The sequence below is a fragment of the Apostichopus japonicus genome, chromosome 1 (genome assembly GCF_037975245.1).
Source record: "Apostichopus japonicus isolate 1M-3 chromosome 1, ASM3797524v1, whole genome shotgun sequence".
NCBI lineage: Eukaryota > Metazoa > Echinodermata > Holothuroidea > Aspidochirotida > Stichopodidae > Apostichopus > Apostichopus japonicus.
Window position 1 is genome coordinate 18,816,611 of NC_092561.1, and position 22,656 is coordinate 18,839,266.

Sequence of the window (22,656 nt, forward strand, 5' to 3'; positions counted from 1 at the left end):
CTTGTTAGTCATCAAGAACAGTTTGACAGTGACTCTGGTTCTGACTCTTCAGATGCAGACTCTTTATCTGGTAATGAATTACAAGAATAAGAAAATGAAACTGAATTGTTTGATATTGATGAGTTTGCAAATTAGTTGCTGCTGCTGCTGCAACTGAAACGGAGTATTTTGATGACATTTGTATATAACTTTGCCTCTACATCAACTGGTGAATCAACTTGTTACTGTTTTTCTCATTCTCAGATGCCTTCACAGCAGTCATAGTGGAAAGTTACAGGTTTGGGTTTTGACATCCAACATTATTATTTCCTTTACTGTTAGGTACTAGTGCCCCTTTAAACAGTGAGTTTGCCATAAATTGAGTGCTTACCACTGTGTTGATTACATGAGAAATTATGCAAAAATTATCTCCAAAACTCCTGTCATCATCACGTTTTGTTATACATGTGAAATAAAAGATCAGACTTGACTTTCAATCCGGAATGTGTTGTGAAGCTTTTGTCAATAAACTTTAGATAAAAAGAGTAACTTTTAAACTGCCAAGCAATAGTAGTGAGGTTCCTTTGTTTACTTATGATGATATTCATGGTAGGTTTTTTTTATCAACAAATTCTTGCACTATGAATGATGTACTTGCACTATGAATGATGAGTAATTGCTTTGTGGAGGGAAATATACACAAAATGAACATCTTTAGCTGCCTTAATCCTTCAATACTGGAGTACTGTAGTGATTTATAGTGAATTGGTTTACATGTTGGATGTCAAAACATAAGTCCTATTCTAGACAAAAGTATAGTGTGGTCAAAATTTGTTTATACTCAGTTAAGTTCTTATTTATTTCCTTTTTGGGGTGGAGGAGGGAGAGGGATGGTTGAGCTATAGGGTTCAGTTAGTGGGTGATGGAGGGGAGGGAGGAACTAAGTGGATATTTAGGTGCATTATTTGTGAGAGGTGGCCCTTTTTGGGAAGGGGCTTTTGTGATTTTTTCTCAGTTCACCTTTCACCACTTTGTGAAATTAAGGACTTTCTGGTGTTTTTAGACCAATTTTATTATTTATCTTAATGATAGTGCAGTAGAGGGAATGCTGAAATGCAAAGAAAATTTAAAACTGCCCAGTATCAAACATGACAAAATTTTATCTCCAGTAGTTGCGCATTGTGGCATTACTACATAACCTTTACATCTCATGATCTATTTTATTTTTTTATTTTATTTGTATAAGTATATATTTGAGAAAACTTGATCATCTAGCATTTGGTGCTCCCTAAAACCTGCCTTATTGCCACCAATGATATTGTTTTTTTTTTCTCCATATCTTTTAAATTTCCTTCAGTACTTAATAGACCTTGAGCAATTAAACCTTACGCAAAGTAAAGTTTGTCATAAACCAATACCTTGCCTTGCCATTTTTAAGCACTACACTAATGCTTGCCGATATTATTAAAGCCTTATAAACGTTCCAGGCATTGAGCATGTCACCTTGTTACTTTTAATTTTCTCATATAACACATATTCATATATCAGCTGATCTTGTAACAACATCACATGCAGTCTTTCACTCCGTCCCACAAAAACTTTGTAAAAGACTCCGTCCTTCTTGTGCTGCAGCTTTTGTACGTACCTTCGTTATGTGTTATGCAGAGAAGCTACCATGTATCTGGATTACACTTCATTCCATTATATGGGTTTTTTTTGCCTTTTTTCTTTTTGAAAGTTCTTCAGTACTCCATAAACCTTGAGCAATTAGACCTTGTGTTAGGTTGTTACTGTAAGTTATTTCATATATCAGCTGATCTTGTGAAAACATCACATGCCGTCTTTCACTCCGTCCCACATAAACTTTAAAGCCTCTGTCCTTTCATGTGCTGCCTCTTTGTACATACGTTTGTAATGTGTTGTGACTGGCTCATTGATTGCTGTGTCCGGATTGCTGTGTCTGCATTCTGTACATGCTTTCAACATTTACATCACTTCTATTTTTTAGTCACACCTTTTCTACATGTACATTTTTGATATATTCTTTTCTTTATCTTTAAGTTACTCTTTTATCTTTCATTTTTCACCTTGTTCAGTGCCCTGTGCTATGTTGATTCAAAATCATAGCATACTGTAGTCATACATCTGGTCACATAGCTGTCATTTATTTAAAAAGAAAACTGCCATCTTTGCTCCCTGGTAAGCACATTTCATTATGTGATGTGAATGGTTTAACTATCATCTCTTTCTGTTTTATAATGCTACGTATTCGTTCAACACTAAACAGGTCTTTTAAATTGTAAACACCTGTCTAACTCTACATACTTCATGTATGGTGGGCTTCTTTCAATCATCATATATTATTTAGCCTTGTCACATCATTTATTTAAATTTCTATGTGCATCTTACCTCCATGTACACAGACCAGCTGTTTTGGTCATATACAGTATAATTATAAATATCTCTATATGTTACCTTCTATGCCATTGTAATGTTATATGAATACCCTTTTCATTTTTGTGTGCTCTCCTCTACACATTTTTTTTAAATTTATGAAGCATTATTACATTTTTTGGTATCTTTCATTTCACCTTGTTCATTGCCCTATGCTATATTGATGCAAAATCATAGCATACTGTTCTCCTACATCTGGTCACATAGCTTTAATATATTTAAGAAAGAAAACTGCCATCTTTGCTCCCTGAAAAGCACATTTCATTATGTGATGTGAATGGTTTAACTATCATCTCTTTCTGTTTTACAATGCTATACTTTTAATACTTAATAGTTCTTTCACTTTGTATACACCTGTCCACCTCTACATGCTTCGTGTATGGTGAGCTTCTTTAAATTATCATATTTTATTTTGCCTTGTCACCTTTTTTGTTGAAATGTCTATGTACCACATCTTACCTCCATGTTCCTCCATGTACAGTCGAATTATAAATGTCATATATTACCTTCTATGCCATTTTAATATTATTTACATAACCTTTTCATTTTTGTATTCATTCCTCTACACATTTGTGTTGAAATTTATATAGCATTGTTTCATGTTAAGTACCAAGAAGTTTATAATAAAGATAATTTCCAAGGATAAGTAAGGACTTGGAGACACTTTATCTTTCTTCTTTATTTGGTCTTTATTTGTTACTGGTACTGGAGGACAGTGATGATGGCACAGAATGTTACTACCGATGCATGAAGGATGTCTTCCAAGAAGTATGGTTTAGCTTATCAAAACCAGGATTTGACTATTCAAAAAGACCACTTTGTCTAACATGAACATGTACTTCTAAATGATGAGTTTATTTCCATGTCAACCTCTCCCACCCCCTCTTATCCCATTAGTACCCCAATGGGTTAGATTTGTTTTGTGTTGGCAGCCAATAAGCTTTCCCCTCCAATCTGTTCAATATCACCGATGCCCCCTCCCACCCACCAACAAACACACACATACCCCCTCCACCCCATCCCTTTCCTGTATAGTCCCAACCTCAGCTAGCGTTTTTTTAGCATGGTATTTTGTCAGTGCTCTTTTGATCTTGAATACTCGCAAGCACCGTTAAGTCGATTATAATCGTAGTAACATTCACGCCTACTGATTCAGCACTTACTTAGTTTGGCAGATGCAATTAGCTAAATTTAGCCTATAGCCTATTACAAGTCTACAGTTGGCCACTGCGTAATAAAATACATATTGCCTACCTAACCGCACTCTATGGAATGTCACGTCGACAACGTTCGTTCTCATCCTTTCTATGATTCGTCCTAAGTTGGTGCACGAACAGCATATTATGAAGCTAGCTAGCAATCGTACGTGATACGCACTTCCTATAATAATTATTACACTGCTAATACACTGCGATAACGATATTTGTTTTTAGGCCATTGCATATCTGGCTATATTACAAAATATGAAAGTTTATATTGTCCAACAGTTAAGTTCGTCAAATGTATTTAAGTCCAGACATTGGACAATAAACAAGAATCATCCTACTGGAAAAATTGTAAAAGAGCGCTATGTTTGTCTTTCTGATATATTATGCAAAAGAACATGTAAAAGAATTCAAACAGGATACAAAATCTGCTGATAATGATATTATATGATCAGGGGCGTAGCCAGTATGTAGCACTGTAGGCCCGGGCCTACATTTGTTTTGGCCAAGTTATCTTTTTTTTTAAAAACACCCATAATTCAAATCCATAAGCTTGCTGGACGAGTTTAAGAGTCTATAAACAGGAAAAACTCTTGAAATGAACGTAGCAAGAACATGGCTAAATTAGGTGACCTATTCTTCTGTCATCTAGGCTGTCATTTCTATCGCGTGCTGTTTCATTCAACACTCTAACCGCAGAAAAAGACTAGGATCCGATCTTGTCAGTTTTTTAACATGTAGTTAAGAACCCGTTTACGCAGATAATATGTCAGTTGAGAAAACAGTTGAGAAATTTGCATCAGATGGCAATCGTCGGATAGCTCTCGCCTTCTCTTATTTGGCTAACTTAAACATTTACTAGCTACAGTTGTATCAAAGACAATTACTGGCTATAGTTGTATCAAAGACATTTCTGGCCTATCTTTGTATCTACAAGTATCAGAAGTTGAAAAGTAAGACATACTCTGTACATGTACCTTGCTAATTTTAATACATTATGTAGTATTAAATTACGTACTATTTTCAATCGTTTATTTTTTGGGTTTACAAGTGATATTGAATGAGGTGTCTCAAGTTAGCAAGAGGCCAGGGAACCAGAATGAACTCTCGGGAAGGGCTGTTTCCGGCCATCTGGGGGGTTTGTAAAACCAAAATTTTTCTGGTACGCTCCGCGCCAACCGATGGTGGCGCTCCGCTCAGATAGTCTTGCATACAACTTTGTAAATCCATATCAATCGCAAGAAGTGCTCCCCCCCCCCCCCTTCGAATTCCTGGCTACGTCTCTGGTTGTGACCCGCCGTAAGTGTGTAATTTCTTTTCGAAAGTTTCTTACAAGTTGATCATGTTGTTTTGTTGTGTGTGTGTGGGAGTGAAATCATCGTTATGCCACTTCTTTAAGAGATATTCAGCTGTAAAGTTTTGTTGTCTTCTTTTCAAATTTAGTGCTAAAATTCAAAAAAAGCGTCACGTCACATATCTTGAACATAATGAGGGTCACCAGGTCAGATTACCGACTGAACCTCGTCATATAACACAACCGTTTCCGTTGCCTTTACCATGGAGCTCCATGCTTTTACGTATACATACTGTAAGCGCTAACACGTACGTAAGTGTACCTAACAGTGGAAGCACAGAGATAGTGGCTGCCAGAGAAGTCCACAATAAGCGTATTTTCTGTAAGTCCTTTGAAATTTTAATTTTAAGAAAATCATTGATAAGCGTATCCGACGTGACTGTCGTAATCTGTATCAAATTTTAGGAGTATTTATTGGTTCCTTTGGCATAAGACTAACGTGGTGAAACAAAGAGAAGTACTTTTGGCGGGGCGGCAGTCGGCGGTAACACACAGTGGAAACCATGCTTAACACTTGTTCACGAGAATCCAGAAAATGTGGCCAAAATTATACTTTCGTATATGTTTACTATATTACATATATAAACGGGGTAGGAAGCTTCCAAAGGTGGGGGGGGGCACAACATCAGAGGGCACTTTCTCATTCCACAACCACCATTCGTTATGATATAAACCGATACACACCGGCGATATAACTTTCGGCCATTTATAAAACTTTGCACAGAGAAGTTGTATAGAATATGTGTGATAGCAGAAAAGAAAACGTTCGAACTGAGTCGAACTCATAATGAAAGAAGACACTTACACCGTATTCGTTTACGAACGTTACATACAAGAAAAAAAATTAGAAATAAATATGGAATAACAATAAACATTTCCCGTGATACTAATTCTAAAATTCAGTAAAACAGCGATCTTCCCGCGCTGGGCCGTGTGACACATACCTCCGTAGTGTGCCTATGTAGTCATTGACATTACCCTTGTGAGTAGGTTGGGATATTTGGGAACGCACATCATTTACCGTGAATGGCATTTTTACATTCACGAAGCCTGTGCACCATAGTTAGATTTTTCCATTGGCTTCAGTGTGGTATTAGGCTACACACAATCATGGGATATTAGTATTGTGGAAGATGAAATGAAATTGAACCAATCTTACGGCAGTAAACCAAGGCACAATGAATGCGAACAATAGACCATTGGTAAGGTGCGACGGACTGTGCAAGTATTATGTTACTCTTATTAGCCTGATATGGAAACAAAATGTAAATGCTCACGATGAATTTCTAAAGCAGATTCAATCTTAAAATCCCACAAAGATTGTTGCTTTCAATTTTGCAATTCCACCGAACCTTTCATAGTACTGTGTATACCTTGCCCATGACAGACATTTTCATTTATATATTTTCAATATAAAATATTAAAATCAGGCTCCTACCCCTGCATATATATATATACATATATATATATATATATATATATATATATATATATATATATATATATATATATATATATATATATATATATATATATATATATATATATATATATATATATATATATATATATATATATATATATATATATATATGCTGTACTGGAATATTGTTAAGTCTATTTGCTCTAAAAACTGAGGACTAAATTGTTTAGTTGGCATTCCTGGTATGGTAATGAAAGGGCTAGTAAAATATGTATATCTGGTTACAATATTTAACAGTTAGCATGAGGAACTTTCCCTGTAATTCACAAGCCCTCCTGAAAACAAATTTAAATGGACATGTTAAGTTGCAAAGTGTAAGCTGTAACTTATTAGCTTCAGAAAACTACTAAAGGTCAAACAATGCTGATTGAAAAATTCAGCCACCCACAGAACAAGAACACAAAAGCATTATATTTCAGGAACACTGGTTTATTCAAAAATGTCATAAGCTTGTTATTACATGTGTCTTATTATAGACACAAAGGAGTGAAGGTGTCCCCAAAAAATACTAACCCACTTGTGTTTTCTGTGACATGTGTACCAGTACACAAGGTCAATCTAGGCAACACAACTTCCGAACACATGCCCCATGCAATGATCATGCAATGATCACGACCAGGGTTGTCACCACGCCGGGCGGCGCCGGGCGGTGCTACCCAGCTCTAAAAATTTCCGCCCGGTACTCAAGGTCAATTTCAGCCTTACCGCCCGGCACAAATTAGCCTACAGTACCGCCAATAAGTATAACTTGGTAAAGATTAGCGCGATTCAGTGCAAAACGCAGCTTAACTGTAATTAACCCCGCGGATCACTGTCACAAATTACCCGGCTCTAAAAATGGTCTGGTGACAACCCTGATCACGACCAAATGACATCAACTGCATATGGATAGTGAAACCGTAGAATACTGATGAGCAAGGAAAATAATTTCAAGATCTTTACATGTTGTCTCCAGATATTAATCTTGAAAAACTAAAGCAATTCTTACATTATATCTGCAGTTCACGGTGTATTAATATGCAGCCCTCCCCCCTAGATGTTTGTGCAAAACCAAACTCTCTTATGAATACAGAAAACTCTCGTAATGTAACATATAGTAGCAAAAAGCAGCAACAAATTTTACACCATGGTGAAAAATGTGAACATATGAACATAAAATATCCTACTGGAAACAAACATGCTAAAACTTTCTTATCAACATATATTTCAAATAATGGCAGTCCCTAGTAAAAGCTCAATTTCATAAACCTGTGTAAACATTTAAGATTTCTTATTGATAGCATATGCATCATTTCTGCCACATTCCTAAGACATATCTTTCTAATTACAAACAGTTAGCTAGGTACAGTACAAATTGTAAGCCTCATCTGAAACAACAGGTACTTTGAATTGTTCTGTAGCTGTTTTAATTGTCATATATTAGCATTATAATTATTAAGATCAGACAATTGAAGTAAAACAGACTATAACACATGCCCTAAATGTAATGGCAATGATCTAGCATGGTCAACAGGGAACACTTTCCACCAAAAATAGGAACAGCATAAAATGTGAATAGAGTCAGAGAATTGGCATATATAGAACCACAAATAGTTGCAAAAACAAACAAAACAGAGGACTTGTGAATTCTCTTTCACTCACTTTTGCAGAGGTTATGGCACTGTGGAACTTATATAGTAAGTTTACAATCAAGCATCCTCTCGATTGCGGTACAGGTAAACACAACAGGGGTTTCGAATGAATTTGATGCAGTATCTAGATTTCACTGTGCAACTTATGCTTGTACTTTAATTAAAAGTTCTTGCATTTTACAAAAAAATCCACTTTATAGTTCTCAATCCAGTATTATATGCTCCTTAAAGTTTCTCCACACCCTCTTTTGCATACGCATGAGCTTACTTCTTGAATAATCAAGGTTTACCATTAATAAACATATGCAACTGAAAAATGTGGACATAGTATTTAATAAATCACTATGATAGAAATATGTTCGTCAAAGGAACCAACTGGAACAACCTTTATGATTGTGGATACAATATTCTATAGACATAAAATTGAAATGAACTTAATTATCAAAACAGCAACCATCTTCTTATAACCTGTGTCAATGCAGCACATAACCACACAGTTTAAGACTAAATATGTTTTATATATGTAACACCTGACACAAGTGTTCTGTTAAGACAAACTTCGCTCCACCATACGTTTCTGAAAAGCACACTACTGGCTGTACATGAGCGCGCCAAACCTTTTACAGCAAATTGTCGCCTATAGAAAATGTTGACCTATAGTACACTCTTAAAGCGTAGAATGTCGACCAAAGGTGGAATCCAGGTTAGATAGCTAGCTAGCTAACTAGCTATCGGACGGACGGACGGACGGACGGACGGACGGACGGACGGACGGACGGACGGACGGACGGACGGACGGACGGACGGACGGACGGACGGACGGACGGACGGACGGACGGACGGACGGACGGACGGACGGACGGACGGACGGACGGACGGACGGACGGACGGACGGACGGACGGACGGACGGACGGACGGATGGATGCAAATGTACCACCAAAGTAGTTTAAGTATGGGGAACATAGTAACTCGAAAGAAATTTATGGAATGCAAAAAAATAATAATATCTCACATAAATTTGATGGTATGTGACTTAAAATGGCAAATAAACATAAACTGCTATGAAATGTGCAGAAGAACCTTAAAAACCTTTGAAAGCGTGTTTATTAAGAAAGCGATATTCGATAGACATCAGGTATATTAAAACTGAGAAGCACACACGAAAATATAGGCAAAAAGAAAAGTGCTGGAAGTTACAGTTGAGACTTTCACACAGACAATAATAGGCTCATATATCTCGAAAGTTTCAAGGTAAAGTCAGATATAAACGTAATGCATACTAACTTGTGCCGTCGAGTCGTGTCCGACCCCTGGTGATCACCATGACTTTCATCCTCCAATCCTTCCGGCTCCTGGTTGCCCCTCGCAGTCCATCCAGAGTCAGCCCAGTCGCCTGCTTGACACCATCCATCCATCGTGCTCGTGGCCTGCACCTCTTCCGTGATCCATCACCCATTCCCATCATTATTGATTTTTCCAGGGAGTCGTCCGCTCGCAAGATATGTCAGAAAAAATTTAGTTGCTGCCTCAGGATCTATTCTTCCAGTGGAAGTGAGGGTTTTATTTGTTCCATAATCGAGATGTTCGTTCTGTGTGCAGTCCAAGGGATTCTCAATAGCCTGCGCCAGCACCATAATTTCAAATTGTCTATTCTTTCTCTCATTCCCTTTGCTATTGTCTATGATTCACTCCCATAAAGCACAACTGGGAAAACGAGTACTCTCATCAGTTAACTCTTCGTTATTATTGAAATTGCTTTGTCCTTCCAAATCTTGTTTAGCCCCGTCACAGCAGCTCTTCCAAGAGCTAGCCGTCTCACAATCTCTCCCTTAAAGGTACCATTGTCATCAATTCTAGAACCGAGAAAGTTAAAGTCGTTGTACTATTTCAACTTTGTTTCCATCTAGAATAATTTCGTCCAGCTCCTCTGTGCACATAACCTTGGTCTTCTTAAGGTTCAGGTGTAGACCAGCCTGAGCGCTATGTGTCTGCACACGTTCCATCAGATTAAGGAGCTCTTCTTTGCTTTCTGTGAGCAGTGTGGTGACATCAGCGTATCTGAGGTTGTTGACTCTTCTGCCACATATCTCCACCCCTAGCTCTACATTGTCTAGATTGGTTTGTCTCATTATGTACTCGCTATAAAGGTTGAAAAGGTAAGATAAAAGGATACACCCCTGTCGAACTCCCTTGCCGATTTTGAAACTTTCTGTATCCCCATATGCGGTTCGAACTTTCGCTTCCTGTTCATCATATAATGATTTAATCACATGTACTAGGTGCTTGGGAATTCCCATTTCCGTCAACATGGTCCACAGTGTTAGATGGTCAACACAATCAAAAGCTTAACTGCAGTCAATGAAGCACATATAAACGGGACGCTGGAACTCTCTTGACCTTTCTAAATTCCATCGAAGGTTGGCAATTTGGTCCCGAGTGCTATCGTTCGGTTGTTTGAGCAAATTCGGGGATCACCTTTCTTCGGAATCGGGATGTATATGGATTCCTTCCATCTTTTTGGCCTAACACCTGTGCACCAGATTCGCTGACAAATTACAATTATTACTGTTACGACCTCATCACCCACTTCCTTAAAGAGTTCAATGGGTAATTCGTCCGATCCCGGAGACTTTCTATTTGCTAGTGACTTTACAGCTTTTCTGACTTCTTCCTCAATTATCGGTGTTTCATCTTCGTAGATCCCTTCCGTAAATTGTTTGGTGATATTATGATCACTTCTGTACAAGTCCTCTGTATAAACACGCCATCTCTCCTTTACAAGTGACTCTTCAAAGAGATCACCTCCTGCATTGCTCTTCATACTTCTAACCCTCAGTTTGAACTCTCCTGTGATGTCTCGGATCTTTTTGAAAAACGTCTCTTGTTCTCCCCCTTTGATTGTCTGCTTCAATTTCAGCGCAAGCTCTATTCAGATGATTTTCTTTGTCCTTCCTTGCCTGATACTGGAAATCAGCATTCAGTTGTCGGAACTCTCTATTGTGAATCCCTTGTTTCTTTGCCTCCCTTCTTTTATCTGCAATTTAAATTGCTTTCTTCGACGGCCACTTGCTTTTTGTTTGCTTTTTAGCCCTTGGGATGTTCTTTTCTGCTGCCTTTTTCATGATGTCTTCTACCTCCTGCCACAACTCATCCGGTTCCCTCTCAGTTAAGTCTAGTGCTGCGAAGGAGTTTTTGACCTCTATGTTGTATCTTTCTGGGTTCTCGTTCAGGCTGTATTTGTTGACTCTATCTTGCTTCTTGACCTTCCTCAATTTGATATGAATTATGGCAACTAACAGTTCATGGTCTGTGCCACAGTCAGCACCTGGCAATGTATTTGCTGATTTAACTGCGCCTTGCCACCGTTTACGAACAAGAATATAGTCAATTTGGTTACGGTATTGTCCATCTGGGGAGGTCCATGTGTATAATCTGCGCTGAATACTAGAAAGCCTTAAAATCAGCAACAAAAAGTGCCCATGCAACATTCAAAAGGACGATATTGATGTAACCAAGGTTTAAAGAACATCCAAAGAATACAATAATGCCATCCATCTACACAGTATCAAGTACATAACATTTAAATCTGTAGTTTACCAGCACAAATAAAAAGTATGTTTGTAGCAGGTCCAAAAAGCAGGAACCCTTACAACATATTGTTAGTAAACAATGTTTCTTTCCCTCACCAAACCATTTTTAGTTTTCAGCCAGTTCTTCATTTGGAAGCACATCTGTTTAAATAATTGAAGATTCCGTCCGTCTGTAGTGCAAACTGTCTTGATGTGTCATCGGGCCTTGTGTGCGAGGGACAAACATGAATCCTGCGAACAACTGCTCTTACACAAAAATATTTGTTGTTTGCCTTTATATACTTTTCCTGTCATATATGTTGGGTTGCTGCCTTAATTTTGTTGAATTACTTAAATAAAGTGCTAGAAAGGCAAAAGGGTTCTACTTAAAATCAGAATTACAAAGTTGTTAAGTGAAATTGAGATGTAAAGTTGAAGATTGGCTCAGCCCATCACAGGCACATTGCAGACTATTTAATCACAGGTATCATACTTGGTAAGCATCAGAGAAGTAATTGGCCGAACTAATCCATTATAACTAGAGGGTCATGAAATATAACACGCGGTTTGTGGTAAGTTAAGAATTACTAGGAGAGATTTCACAAGAGCAGGCAGCTATGACCATAAGGGCCCATTATGGTAATGATTATTGCAGACGTGGATTTGAACAATGGGAAAAAGAACATCATCTTGTAGCCCTCATTATGAACGTAAGACACACCGCTGCCATGTAGTGTGTTAAGTCAGTGATGGCCAACACTAAAAAATCTTTTTGGCAAATGAAATAAAATAGAGCAAGTTCAATCACTAAGCAAATTTGTTTGGATTTTTTTCTTTAGTCGTGCAGTTTTAATACCTGATCATGTTTGTTTTGTATAATTATTGTATGTTCATGTAAAATTAAATCATCATTTGTTACAGTATATTACCATGTAACTTTGTTGTCATAAAGTTTTAGATATTTAAGACCTGTGCCAAAAGTTTATGTCTCTCTGCCGATAAATTATAGTGATCTACTGCAGAAAGGTTTCAACTCAATTAGCATGATTACATGTCTTGTGATTACATTGATGTACAATAAGCCAGAAAAAGATCGACCAAACTTTATAAATCAATAATTGCTTGCAGGTTTAAAGCAGTAGATTCAACTTGCCAAACAATTTTAATATTCTAATTGGGATGTATAGTCTGATGTGACTGGTCGCAAACTTTTTTAAATATGTGTACAATTGTACAATGAAACGAACTGAATATACGCTTAGCAACGTGCACACGATGTAATATCATTTGTTTTTCTTTGGCAGAACGTTACATGGATGGAACAGACGGAAGTCTAACTGGTATAAATGTGAAGACTACAATACTTGCGTAGTTGTCTTGTGAATCAATTTTGGTTCCAATACTAACAACATTTTTTATGCACAGAAACAATAACATTTATAATATACAAAATTCAGGTCTCCCAAAACAGCTATACAATATTTGAACCCCAAATTTTTCCCTGGTATGTGATGCTTGCTTCTGCACAGTGTAACTTAAATAATTCATTGTAGATGAACTCCACACTTGGTTTGTGAATTCATCTTCTTTACTAAATGGTCATTTGAGGTCAACAAAGGTCAAAGTCTGAATACCCTGTGAAAGCGTCAGTATAATTCAATGAGTGCATGTTTAATCAGGCTTATCTCTGTCCCCCCAAAAACCTTATTGGAACTGGATGAAGGTCAAAGGTCAGTTCAGTATAACAGTCAACAGGTCAACTTGCAGGCTCTAACCTGTTTTATGAATTTCAAAGGTCATGTGATGTCAGCCTACGTCAAATATGAAAACATAGAAAATGCAAAATTCCAAGAAGTAAATCTTTATTAACATCATAATATGCATGTTGATCCACATTAGTGAGTAAAAGAAGCTTGGATGAAATTCATACTTGGTAGTGGTGGGATCACATTATTGCAAGAACATTGCTGATCATTTGAAGTCGGTAATAGTGAACACTCTTTGTTTGCAGTGCTACTGTTTAATGTTCGTATACAAAGTGTTTGTTTGTTTCAAAGAATCAATAATGAAACTGGCTTTCTGTTCTGTTCTCCAACTGTCCCATGGACACAATTTCAACATTCTTATTGGGATATTTAGTCTGTTGTGACTGGTTGCAAACTTTTTTAAGATAGAAATTCTTGTACAATAAAACGAACTAGCTATACGCTTGGCAACTTGCACATGATGTAATATTTTTCTTTTTTCCTTTGGCAGAACGTGACATGGATGGAACAGACGGAAGTCCAACTGGTATGAATGTGAAGACTAAAATACTTGCGTAATTTTTCTTTGTGAATCAATTTTGGTTCCAATACTAACAACAAGTTTAGTGCACATAAACAATAGCATTTACAATAGACAAACTTCAGGTCTCGCAAAACTGCTATACAAAATTTGAACACTAAATTATTCCCTGGTATGTGAAGCTTGCTTCTGCACACTGCAACTCAAATAATTCATTGTAGATGACCTCGACACTTGGTTGGTGCATTCATCTTATTTACTAAATGGTCATTTGGGGTCAACAGAGGTCAAAGTCTGAACACCCTGTGAAAACTACAGTATAATTCAATGAGTGCATGTTTAATCAGGCTCATCTTTGTCCCCCAAAAAACCTTTGATGACCACAAGGGAGTTATGCAAACTGGTAAACTTCTTGGTTATCACAAAAGTTATCACTTAATTCTTGGACAAAGTGAACTAACTTGCTCTACATTTTGTGAGATGTGCATGTGGTTATGTGGAAAATGAGCATATTATATGACAAGTAATCACAAAGCTACCTAGCTTGCTGGTTTGAATTTGTTTTCAATCACAGTTGAATTTGTTGTCAATTGCAGACAATTAATACAACTTACTTGTAGCTGCTGGTGTACTGAGTGGAATATGATAATATATAACAATGAACAATCAGTACTAACAGTATTTGTGCATGTTGCTTTCCTTCAGGATTTGGGCTTTTTAAACTATATGTAGCTGATCAACTGACCAATCCTGATATCAAAAAACTTACAACTTACTTTAATTTTCCGCCGGCATTGAGTGGAAAATTGGAAGGTGATGGACTGGGATTTGTCAACAAACTTGTCGATAGAGGTATTATAAAAGAAACTGACATTTCAAGGCTTCTTAAAGCCTTGAACCAATTGAAGCTATGTGGAATACAGGAGGACGTTCGGAGTGAATTCAAGAGACGTATGGAAGTTGCCCCTCAGGGTAAGTGATACAATCATAATTCAGTGTTTATTTAAACAGTGCACAATAGAACAAAGGAATGTGTAAACGCTGGGACAACACATCGATTTGGGCTGTCAATGGTCATCTCTTATATAAGTTCAATTCTGCCAATAGAGCTTGGTAGAAACAATACCTGTCTCGTAAACATGAACTCACTCACCAGTATATGGTGCATGAACTTGGGAAGTAGATTACACTTAGTAAGTCACTGGCTGATTTTTTTATTGGCTAGCTATAAGTCAATGGTCACTTTAGCTCGCTAAAAAAGACCCGTAAATAATCTTACCGAACATATGTAGTATTAGTGGACATGTCATACTTGGGTAGTAGGTGAATGCCTCTTAAAGGGTCGGCTACTATCCTTCGAGCAGTTGCGGTTGGGGTTCAGTGTCATTTGAGGACAAAAGGAGTCAAACCTGAAATCATGAACAAGTTAATTCAATAATTATTCTTAAATTGATGAATCATAGACGTCGTAGGTGGGTGCCTCTTATTAAGTTTTTACATGTGTTTGTTCTTGGGAAATGTCAAAGGATATTTGAGGTCAATAGATGTCAAAATCTGAACTTCGTGTAAACTTGATAAAAGTAAAGCCACAATGAATATGATACTCATTATGTACTTAAAGCTTAGTGAATTTAAGAACTTTGATGTTCTTTGTAGGGTTCAAGAGTCACTGAAGGAAGTTAACGTCAATATAGGTCAAAGTCTGAAAACCTTGTTCACATAATGACTCAAAAATTTTTAGGGTAAGTTGTCAAACTATTTTAGAGGGAATAAGCACAATTTCTGTTTCCTTCATTAGTAACAATTGTTAAAAGGGGTTGGTGGCAGAGCTGTGCGTTTAGCTCAGTTAGGTAAACGAGAATGTCCATGTGTTTGTAGAGCATTTATGTGACTGTATTCAACATATGAAGACATATTTCTGGATATTGACAACAATTTTGCATAAAACTGATATAATGTAAAATTATAATCAGTGAAATACCTGGTTGCTGCCCACAAGTGAGTAATTTCAAGTATAGGTAATAATCTTCCGGTTCCATTGTATACTTGGACAAATTTAACTCACTTGTTCAACATCAGTCCGGTAGTTGAATGGCAAAGTAGCACATGGTAGCTCTTTCTATCATTTGATGGTATGGTGGATGTTAATTACCAGCTGATTCCACCCTTTTATGCCAGAAAATACAAATGTATAATATATACACTACTGTGTTACAAACAACATTAATGTGAGGAATCCATGAGAGTGCAGTAACTAAAATTACACCAAGGCATTTTGTAGAATGGGGAACAGGTATTAAGCAATTCTGAAAAGCGATGCCTATATCGTTAAGATTGATTATTGTTTTTGTTATGATGATGAAAAAATTCACAGACAGATTTCTTAGCATTAAGATGAAGCTTGTTAGCAGTAAACCGTGTTATTACTTTACGAATTTCAGTGTTAATAATATTTATAAGTGTGTTCAAATATTTTCCTTTGGATAATATATTCGTGTGGTCGGCATACATGGTAAAGTCCAAATTGGTAGTGCAGTTAGGAAGATTATTAATGTAAATAATAAATAGTAGTGGCCCTAGGATCAAGCCTTGAGGCGCACAACATTTCATTTCATCCAATGGAAAATGGTAGTTAGACATATAGATACAAACTGAGAACGACCAAATAAGTAGCTTTTAACCAGATTAGGGCAGTTCTACGAGTACCATAGTGAGAAAGCTAGATGTAAGAATAGAGTGATCTAAGGTATCAAAAGCTTTTGAGAGATTGAGGAAAATACCACACGCTTATTTTTGTTCTCAAAACATTCAATTTATTTGTAAGATGTGTGATGGCATGTACGGTAGATCAAACTGGTGTTGAAAAATTATGTTGTGTTTGTTTAGGATAGTGTTTTAAAATAGGGTAATATCGTACGTAATAATACCAAACAATAAAGCTTTATTTGGCACATTAATAAAGATATTGTCAAGAAGAGTTTCGCTGTCGGGCGTTAAAAGAGTGGGCTTATTTATGAAACCTTGAAAAAAGTAGAGCTAAGAGTATTAATGAAGTGTTTTAACATCAAAATTGTTAACCGTATACTAATGTACAAATTTATGAGATACAAATTCGTAGCCTATACCAAACAATTAGTTTTTTAATGTTACTATCCTACTTGGAAGTTGACTAAAACTGTTGTCAGACTTGCATGTGATTTTGTAGCTGTAGGAGTTACATTGATTTGAAGTTATTTGGGGGTTTGTACGGTGACTGCCTTTTTCAATGATCCTATTCACAAAATCGTTAAAATGACGCATATTATATAAGTGACCAAAACGCTAAAAATTGATTCATCATAAACTCTTTTAAGAATTCGACGCTTAAAGTTGTAACCAGTTGTACTGATGTTAAATGAATTTCGTAAATATTTCATTTATATTTAAAAGCTTATTAATACGTCGATATCTGCTTTCACAGATAGTTGTTATACTCCCAACGTTGCCAACATCAGTTGTGAAGAGAGTCTTTTAGAAGACGGTTTAGAAGAAAGTAACTCCATCGCGTAAGTTGCGTACATGAATTCATGCCATCGCATTTGAGTAGAATGTCAAGCATTTCATAGTATTTTAATAGTTGTATTGTAATGTACATTTGTCATTTATTATGTTAAACAAATTCCTACTTGCAAACTGAACTATTTGCATGACATTGACAAACTTCACATAGACCCATTTTACATTTAAGAAGATCGTTCAATGTTTTGTATTTTTCTTCGGTTTTCATTTACAGGACAATTATGGATCTTTCATCGAATTCACAGAATATTGAAGTCCGTTGTTCATACTGTAAAGATTATTTTACAGAACCCAAGCGTTTACCATGTTTTCATCGATTTTGTAAGGGATGCTTGGCAAAAGTAGTACAAGTGCACCATGAAAAGCATTTGGAATGTCCTACATGCTCACACACGTGTAACATACCAGATAAAGGATTGGATGGCTTCAAAACAGACTATCACATGGAAAAGATAGTAGAATTTCAAAAGTTTAAGTCTTTGTTCATCGCAAAAGCTATCAATGACTGTTTTGGCTGTTCCGAAGAATCTATACCTATGGTTGCTTACTGTTTTAAATGTAAAAACTTTCTATGTGACCGATGTTACCAACTTCATCTTACAAACAAGATCATAGATGATCATAAAGAGAAAGTGATATCCGCCAAGGATTGCGCATCAGACGGTTTCGATTTGCAAAAATATTTATGTCTAAAGGAACCTGAGAAGTGTGATGTACACGTTGAGTTAACAGTCGATCTTTGCTGCTCGACTTGCAATAACATCCCAGTGTGTTTGACATGCGCTACTGTTGGTCATGCAGAACATGATACTTGTGGTATGAAGTCTCTCGCTGCAAAAGAGGAGAAAAAGTTCATTTCAGTGAAAGAAGATCTGGACAAATGTAAAGAAACGTACGGAGAATTGATTGAACGAATTGAAAAAGCCAATTCCAGTATACAGAAAATTGATAATCCAGCTGCTCAAAATGTTAAGGACCAGAACGAAAGAGAAAGGATTGCAATAATAGATAAGACTAAGGAAATGAAAGACTGCCTAAAGAAAAGTAAAGATAAGTTGGATCAAAATTTGCAAAAGCAAGAGGCGTCGAATACAGAAAACAGGGATAAAGAAATTCGACAAATCAATGAAAAATACACAAACACACTAGTTGAGATTCGCAAAGACGACAAAGAAGAAAGAGACAAGTTGGACAAAAATCACGACTTTGCCCTACAAAAATTATCAAACGAGCAAAAACAAATAGAGAGGAAGATGGAGAAACAAAAGAACGATGCAAAGCAGGAACAGGAAGAGAAAGTAGCCAAAGTTTCGAAAATATCGGAAGCTGTTAATCAATTAGCAGTCAGAATGAATAATTATAACGCAACAAGGGAAAGCATTCGTCACGCTGACGATGACAGGATTACCATACAATGCCTGCCTGAGTTACATATCGCCTGCAGGCGTTTGACTGATGATTTTGAAAAGAAATCCGAAGAACTTGCCACGATACTGAGCACCAAATTTGTCATCACAATTGATAAAATGAAAGGTACCAAGCAAAAGATTCAAAGTATAACTAGTTGCGGAGAAAACCGAATAGCGATCACGGGTATTGAATCAAAAAATACCTCATTTCTTGCTCTTATAGATTCCGAAGGAAAGCAAAGAAAATTCATCAAAACAACGGAACAAAATGCCCAACCAAGATGTTCCATAGCCATTGTTTCAGATTCAAAGGTCGTTACTGTTTCAAAGTTTAATTTGATAAACATTTTTAATACTCAGGATTGGTCAAGATTGTTACATCAGGACATTTCGAAAATCATTTCATTTTGGTCAAACAACTGGCGTTTATCGTGTGTAGCCACAGATCGAGCCACTAAGAAAATATATGTGGGTGCAAGCAACTTGAACATCTATGTTTTTAACGAGAAACTCGGCCACGTGCAAACTCTAGATTTGGCAAAGATCGTAAAATCCATTGCAGAAATTCTTATTCTTGAAAGCGATCTCCTGGTCTGTGATGAAAGTGAAAAAAGTGCCTACATAGTAACGAGGCAAGACAAAATATGGGTTCGCAAACATGAAATGGAAAAGATTGGAAGTATCGAGTATTGTCCAATAAGTGCCTGCACTGACAAAGATGGGTTTATTTTCATGTTGTGGTCCGCCAAGAAACAAAGAAAAGTTGTTGATTGCCGGTTTGCAAAATATAGTCCAGATGGCCGAACTGTAATCACAACAGGACCTCTGGACAAACGGTCAGAGTGTGTAACTATAATGAAGCAATCTGAAGGAAAAGAATGTCTGGTAGCTGCAACAACAAAAATCAACAATATGTTTTGTTATACACTAGTAAGTATGCTACAACATTTCTTTTAAATACATTGTCATTTTCGGATTGATAGTTTTTTAATTACAAACTTATTTCCAGAAGGCCACATACACGGCACATCAAAGTGTTTGGCCAAGGGAATTTTTATTCTGCATAACTTGATCAGAAGTGTATCTGTGGCATTCATTAACATGTTCATTTCGGCAATCATATGACTCATTATGAATACCACCCTTATCTCTACAGTTTGTTGGCCGACAAATAAATAAACTTGTGTGCAATATAATTTCAAACTTTAATGGACAAAGGCAATTACTAATCTTAGTTTATGTTTTCATGTCTCGCTAGCCTCGGTCAACTAATCCTCACACCAAGGATGCCCGCAGCAAAAACCCAGTGGAGAAGGCCATCTATCAATCAAAGTACAACAGACCAGATAACAAAGCCACTTCTGCATTGGTAAACACAAAATCGATTTATATTTTCCGTTGATTGCGCCGCCTTAGAAGAACATTTTCTTGATTCAGTTGATCCTCTCAACCAACTCATTGGCGTTTTATAAACTTTATCGGTTCGGTTATTTGTCAAATATCTTTTTATCCCTAAAAACGTCAACTGACATTACCTTTTCATTTAATTAATTTCAAGATCTAGGTGAAAGGATACACGTTTACTGTGGTAGGAGGATGTATGTTAAACCTGACTATATATGTTAGGTAGGATATCCATCAAAAGAGAAAACTATAAAGAAGATAGCTCTATCGACAGCTCTTTTGAAATTTAAATGAAATTTATATTCAATCATTTACTGTTCGTTGATTGTTGAATAACGTATTGTTGTCTTTTTGTTGCAAAATAGCGAATATCGGACTTAGGTGCTTCAACGTCTGGTTATTCCTCTACCACAAAAACTATGCAGCTCGGTACAACACAGACAGGTTTTGTAGTTATTTCAATCTCTTCAATAAGTACAGGGCAATGTATCATCCTGATTCTGCTGTCTCCTCCAACATAGATAGATTGATAGATAGATAGAAAACTTTATTGTCCATTTCAGAAAAAAACAATACGTTAAGTTCAATATGCAATGTAGCATGTTATAGTTCTTTTCTGATCATGTCTTTTTATGATTCTTTCACCTTTGGTCAATACCTCAAATATCTCCTTTAGTACACAACAGAGGCTTCTGGGTATGAATTCTATGGCTTGGCTTGTAGTACTCTTTTATTCCTCGCCAGAGGCAAAATGAATCTATCATATGCGATGGTGTGTGTGTGTGTGCGTGCGCGCATGTGTGCGTATGTGACGCTTGTTAACACGGTAACTAAAAAAGTTAATGGTGGGTTAACTTCATATTTGTTATGTGCATCTCTCTCATTAAATACAAGGAGCAGTTTGTTTGCTGCGAAGTTCAATGGTCATGTTGGGTCACAGATGTCAAAGTATGAACACTTTGCGAACACGATCAATGAAAAGGTTCATCTTTGTTGAACTTCATATATGGTATATAGATTCAGCTTGTTTAGTACAAGAACCCTATTGAAATTGGTGGAGATCGAAGGTCATTTCGGTCAACATTTAAGTGAAAATCTTTCTTTATTTTGATACGTAGTATGTACATCCAGCTTGGTGAGTGCAAAATCATATTATAATTGGTAGAGGTGAAAGGTCACATGATGTCAACAGGCATCAAATCTGAAAACTTGTTAAACATGATAACTCCAAGTTAAAGCTACAATTAATCTAGTTGGGTCAAATTCAGTTCAGTTAAGTTCTGTGAGGGGGCTCTATAGGTCTTCAACGAAACATACCTGGCATCCAGGTGAATAGAATCTGCTTCAGAATTCATACTCTTGCTTTAAAAATTCTCTTAAACCTTCTATCATGCCCCCCCCCCCCCTCTCTGAGCCTCAATTAAGGTGTCAACAGGTTATCTCAAAGAAGCACAACCTGGCTCTCGGGTTCAAAAGGTGAAAAACATGACAAATTTCTCAAAACTATTCCACAACAATGTTATGTAAGTCTCAACAAGTATTAAAGCGATTGCTAGCTTAAAATTAGGAAAATGTTCTTGGTTTAGACATCTATCCTTAAAAAATCATTTTCAGTGAATGATTTGTTTCATGCCTGCAAGTGATTGCTACAAACCTTTACTGGTTCTCACTTCATTCTTGGACAAATTTAACTCTAAATTAGTCAGATAGATATTTTGTATTTTGAGGAAAAAATGTAATATTGTGACAAGCCCGGCTCCTCCGATAGTAAAACTATATCGGGACTCGCGATAGAAAGGTACTGGGATATCTTGATGCCGTATTTACGCTTCTTCAGGAGATGTCTCGAACGAAAGAAAACAATGACTTCACACAAAAAACAATTTGACAAGATAGGATTTGATTATTGATTCGGTATAATTTCTTCTCTGTCGATTCTCTTTACAAATAAAACTAAATTACAATGATTTGACTTGACTTGACTCCGTCAATTAAACAATTAGGAGTGATGAAATAGTAACGAAGCAATGACGAACTGATCACGGAGCGCTGACGGAGTGATAAATTTTCTGATCAAGTGATAAACTTTGCTGACGGAGTGCCCAAACTTTCGGCCTCCTTTTACTTTTAAACCTTACTTCCATAAAATCTCACTGCGCATAATCAGAAGGCAGCCAATAACCTGACCATCCTGTATTAACTTAATGATATAAAAATAAGTGCACTGGCACTGATCTGCCCTGATTGGTTGGGAGTTTGGAAGTCCATCCCCTTTTCTATGGAAACTTCCATACCACGTGAGAGAAGCTTCTCGAATGTTCCA

The 22,656-nt window shown here is 36.7% G+C and overlaps 1 protein-coding gene across 4 annotated transcripts in view; it reads left to right on the plus strand.

The window, feature by feature from the left end:
- The first annotated feature begins 4,969 nt into the window (after window positions 1–4,969).
- LOC139970074 (uncharacterized) overlaps window positions 4,970–22,656 on the plus strand; it is a 29,814-nt gene continuing 12,127 nt past the window's right edge. The window contains exons 1-8 of one of the 4 annotated variants that reach the window (XM_071975712.1): window positions 4,984–5,314; window positions 12,981–13,016; window positions 13,933–13,968; window positions 14,668–14,934; window positions 17,423–17,507; window positions 17,735–19,859; window positions 20,188–20,298; window positions 20,699–20,777. In XM_071975712.1, coding sequence (XP_071831813.1) covers window positions 12,989–13,016; window positions 13,933–13,968; window positions 14,668–14,934; window positions 17,423–17,507; window positions 17,735–19,859; window positions 20,188–20,298; window positions 20,699–20,777 — 2,731 coding nt within the window. In that variant the 5' untranslated portion in view covers window positions 4,984–5,314; window positions 12,981–12,988. Of the gene's footprint in view, window positions 5,315–12,980; window positions 13,017–13,932; window positions 13,997–14,667; window positions 14,935–17,422; window positions 17,508–17,734; window positions 19,860–20,187; window positions 20,299–20,698; window positions 20,778–22,656 lie in introns of those variants that run through there. The other 3 variants (XR_011793925.1, XM_071975721.1, XM_071975729.1) reach the window with 3 other exon arrangements.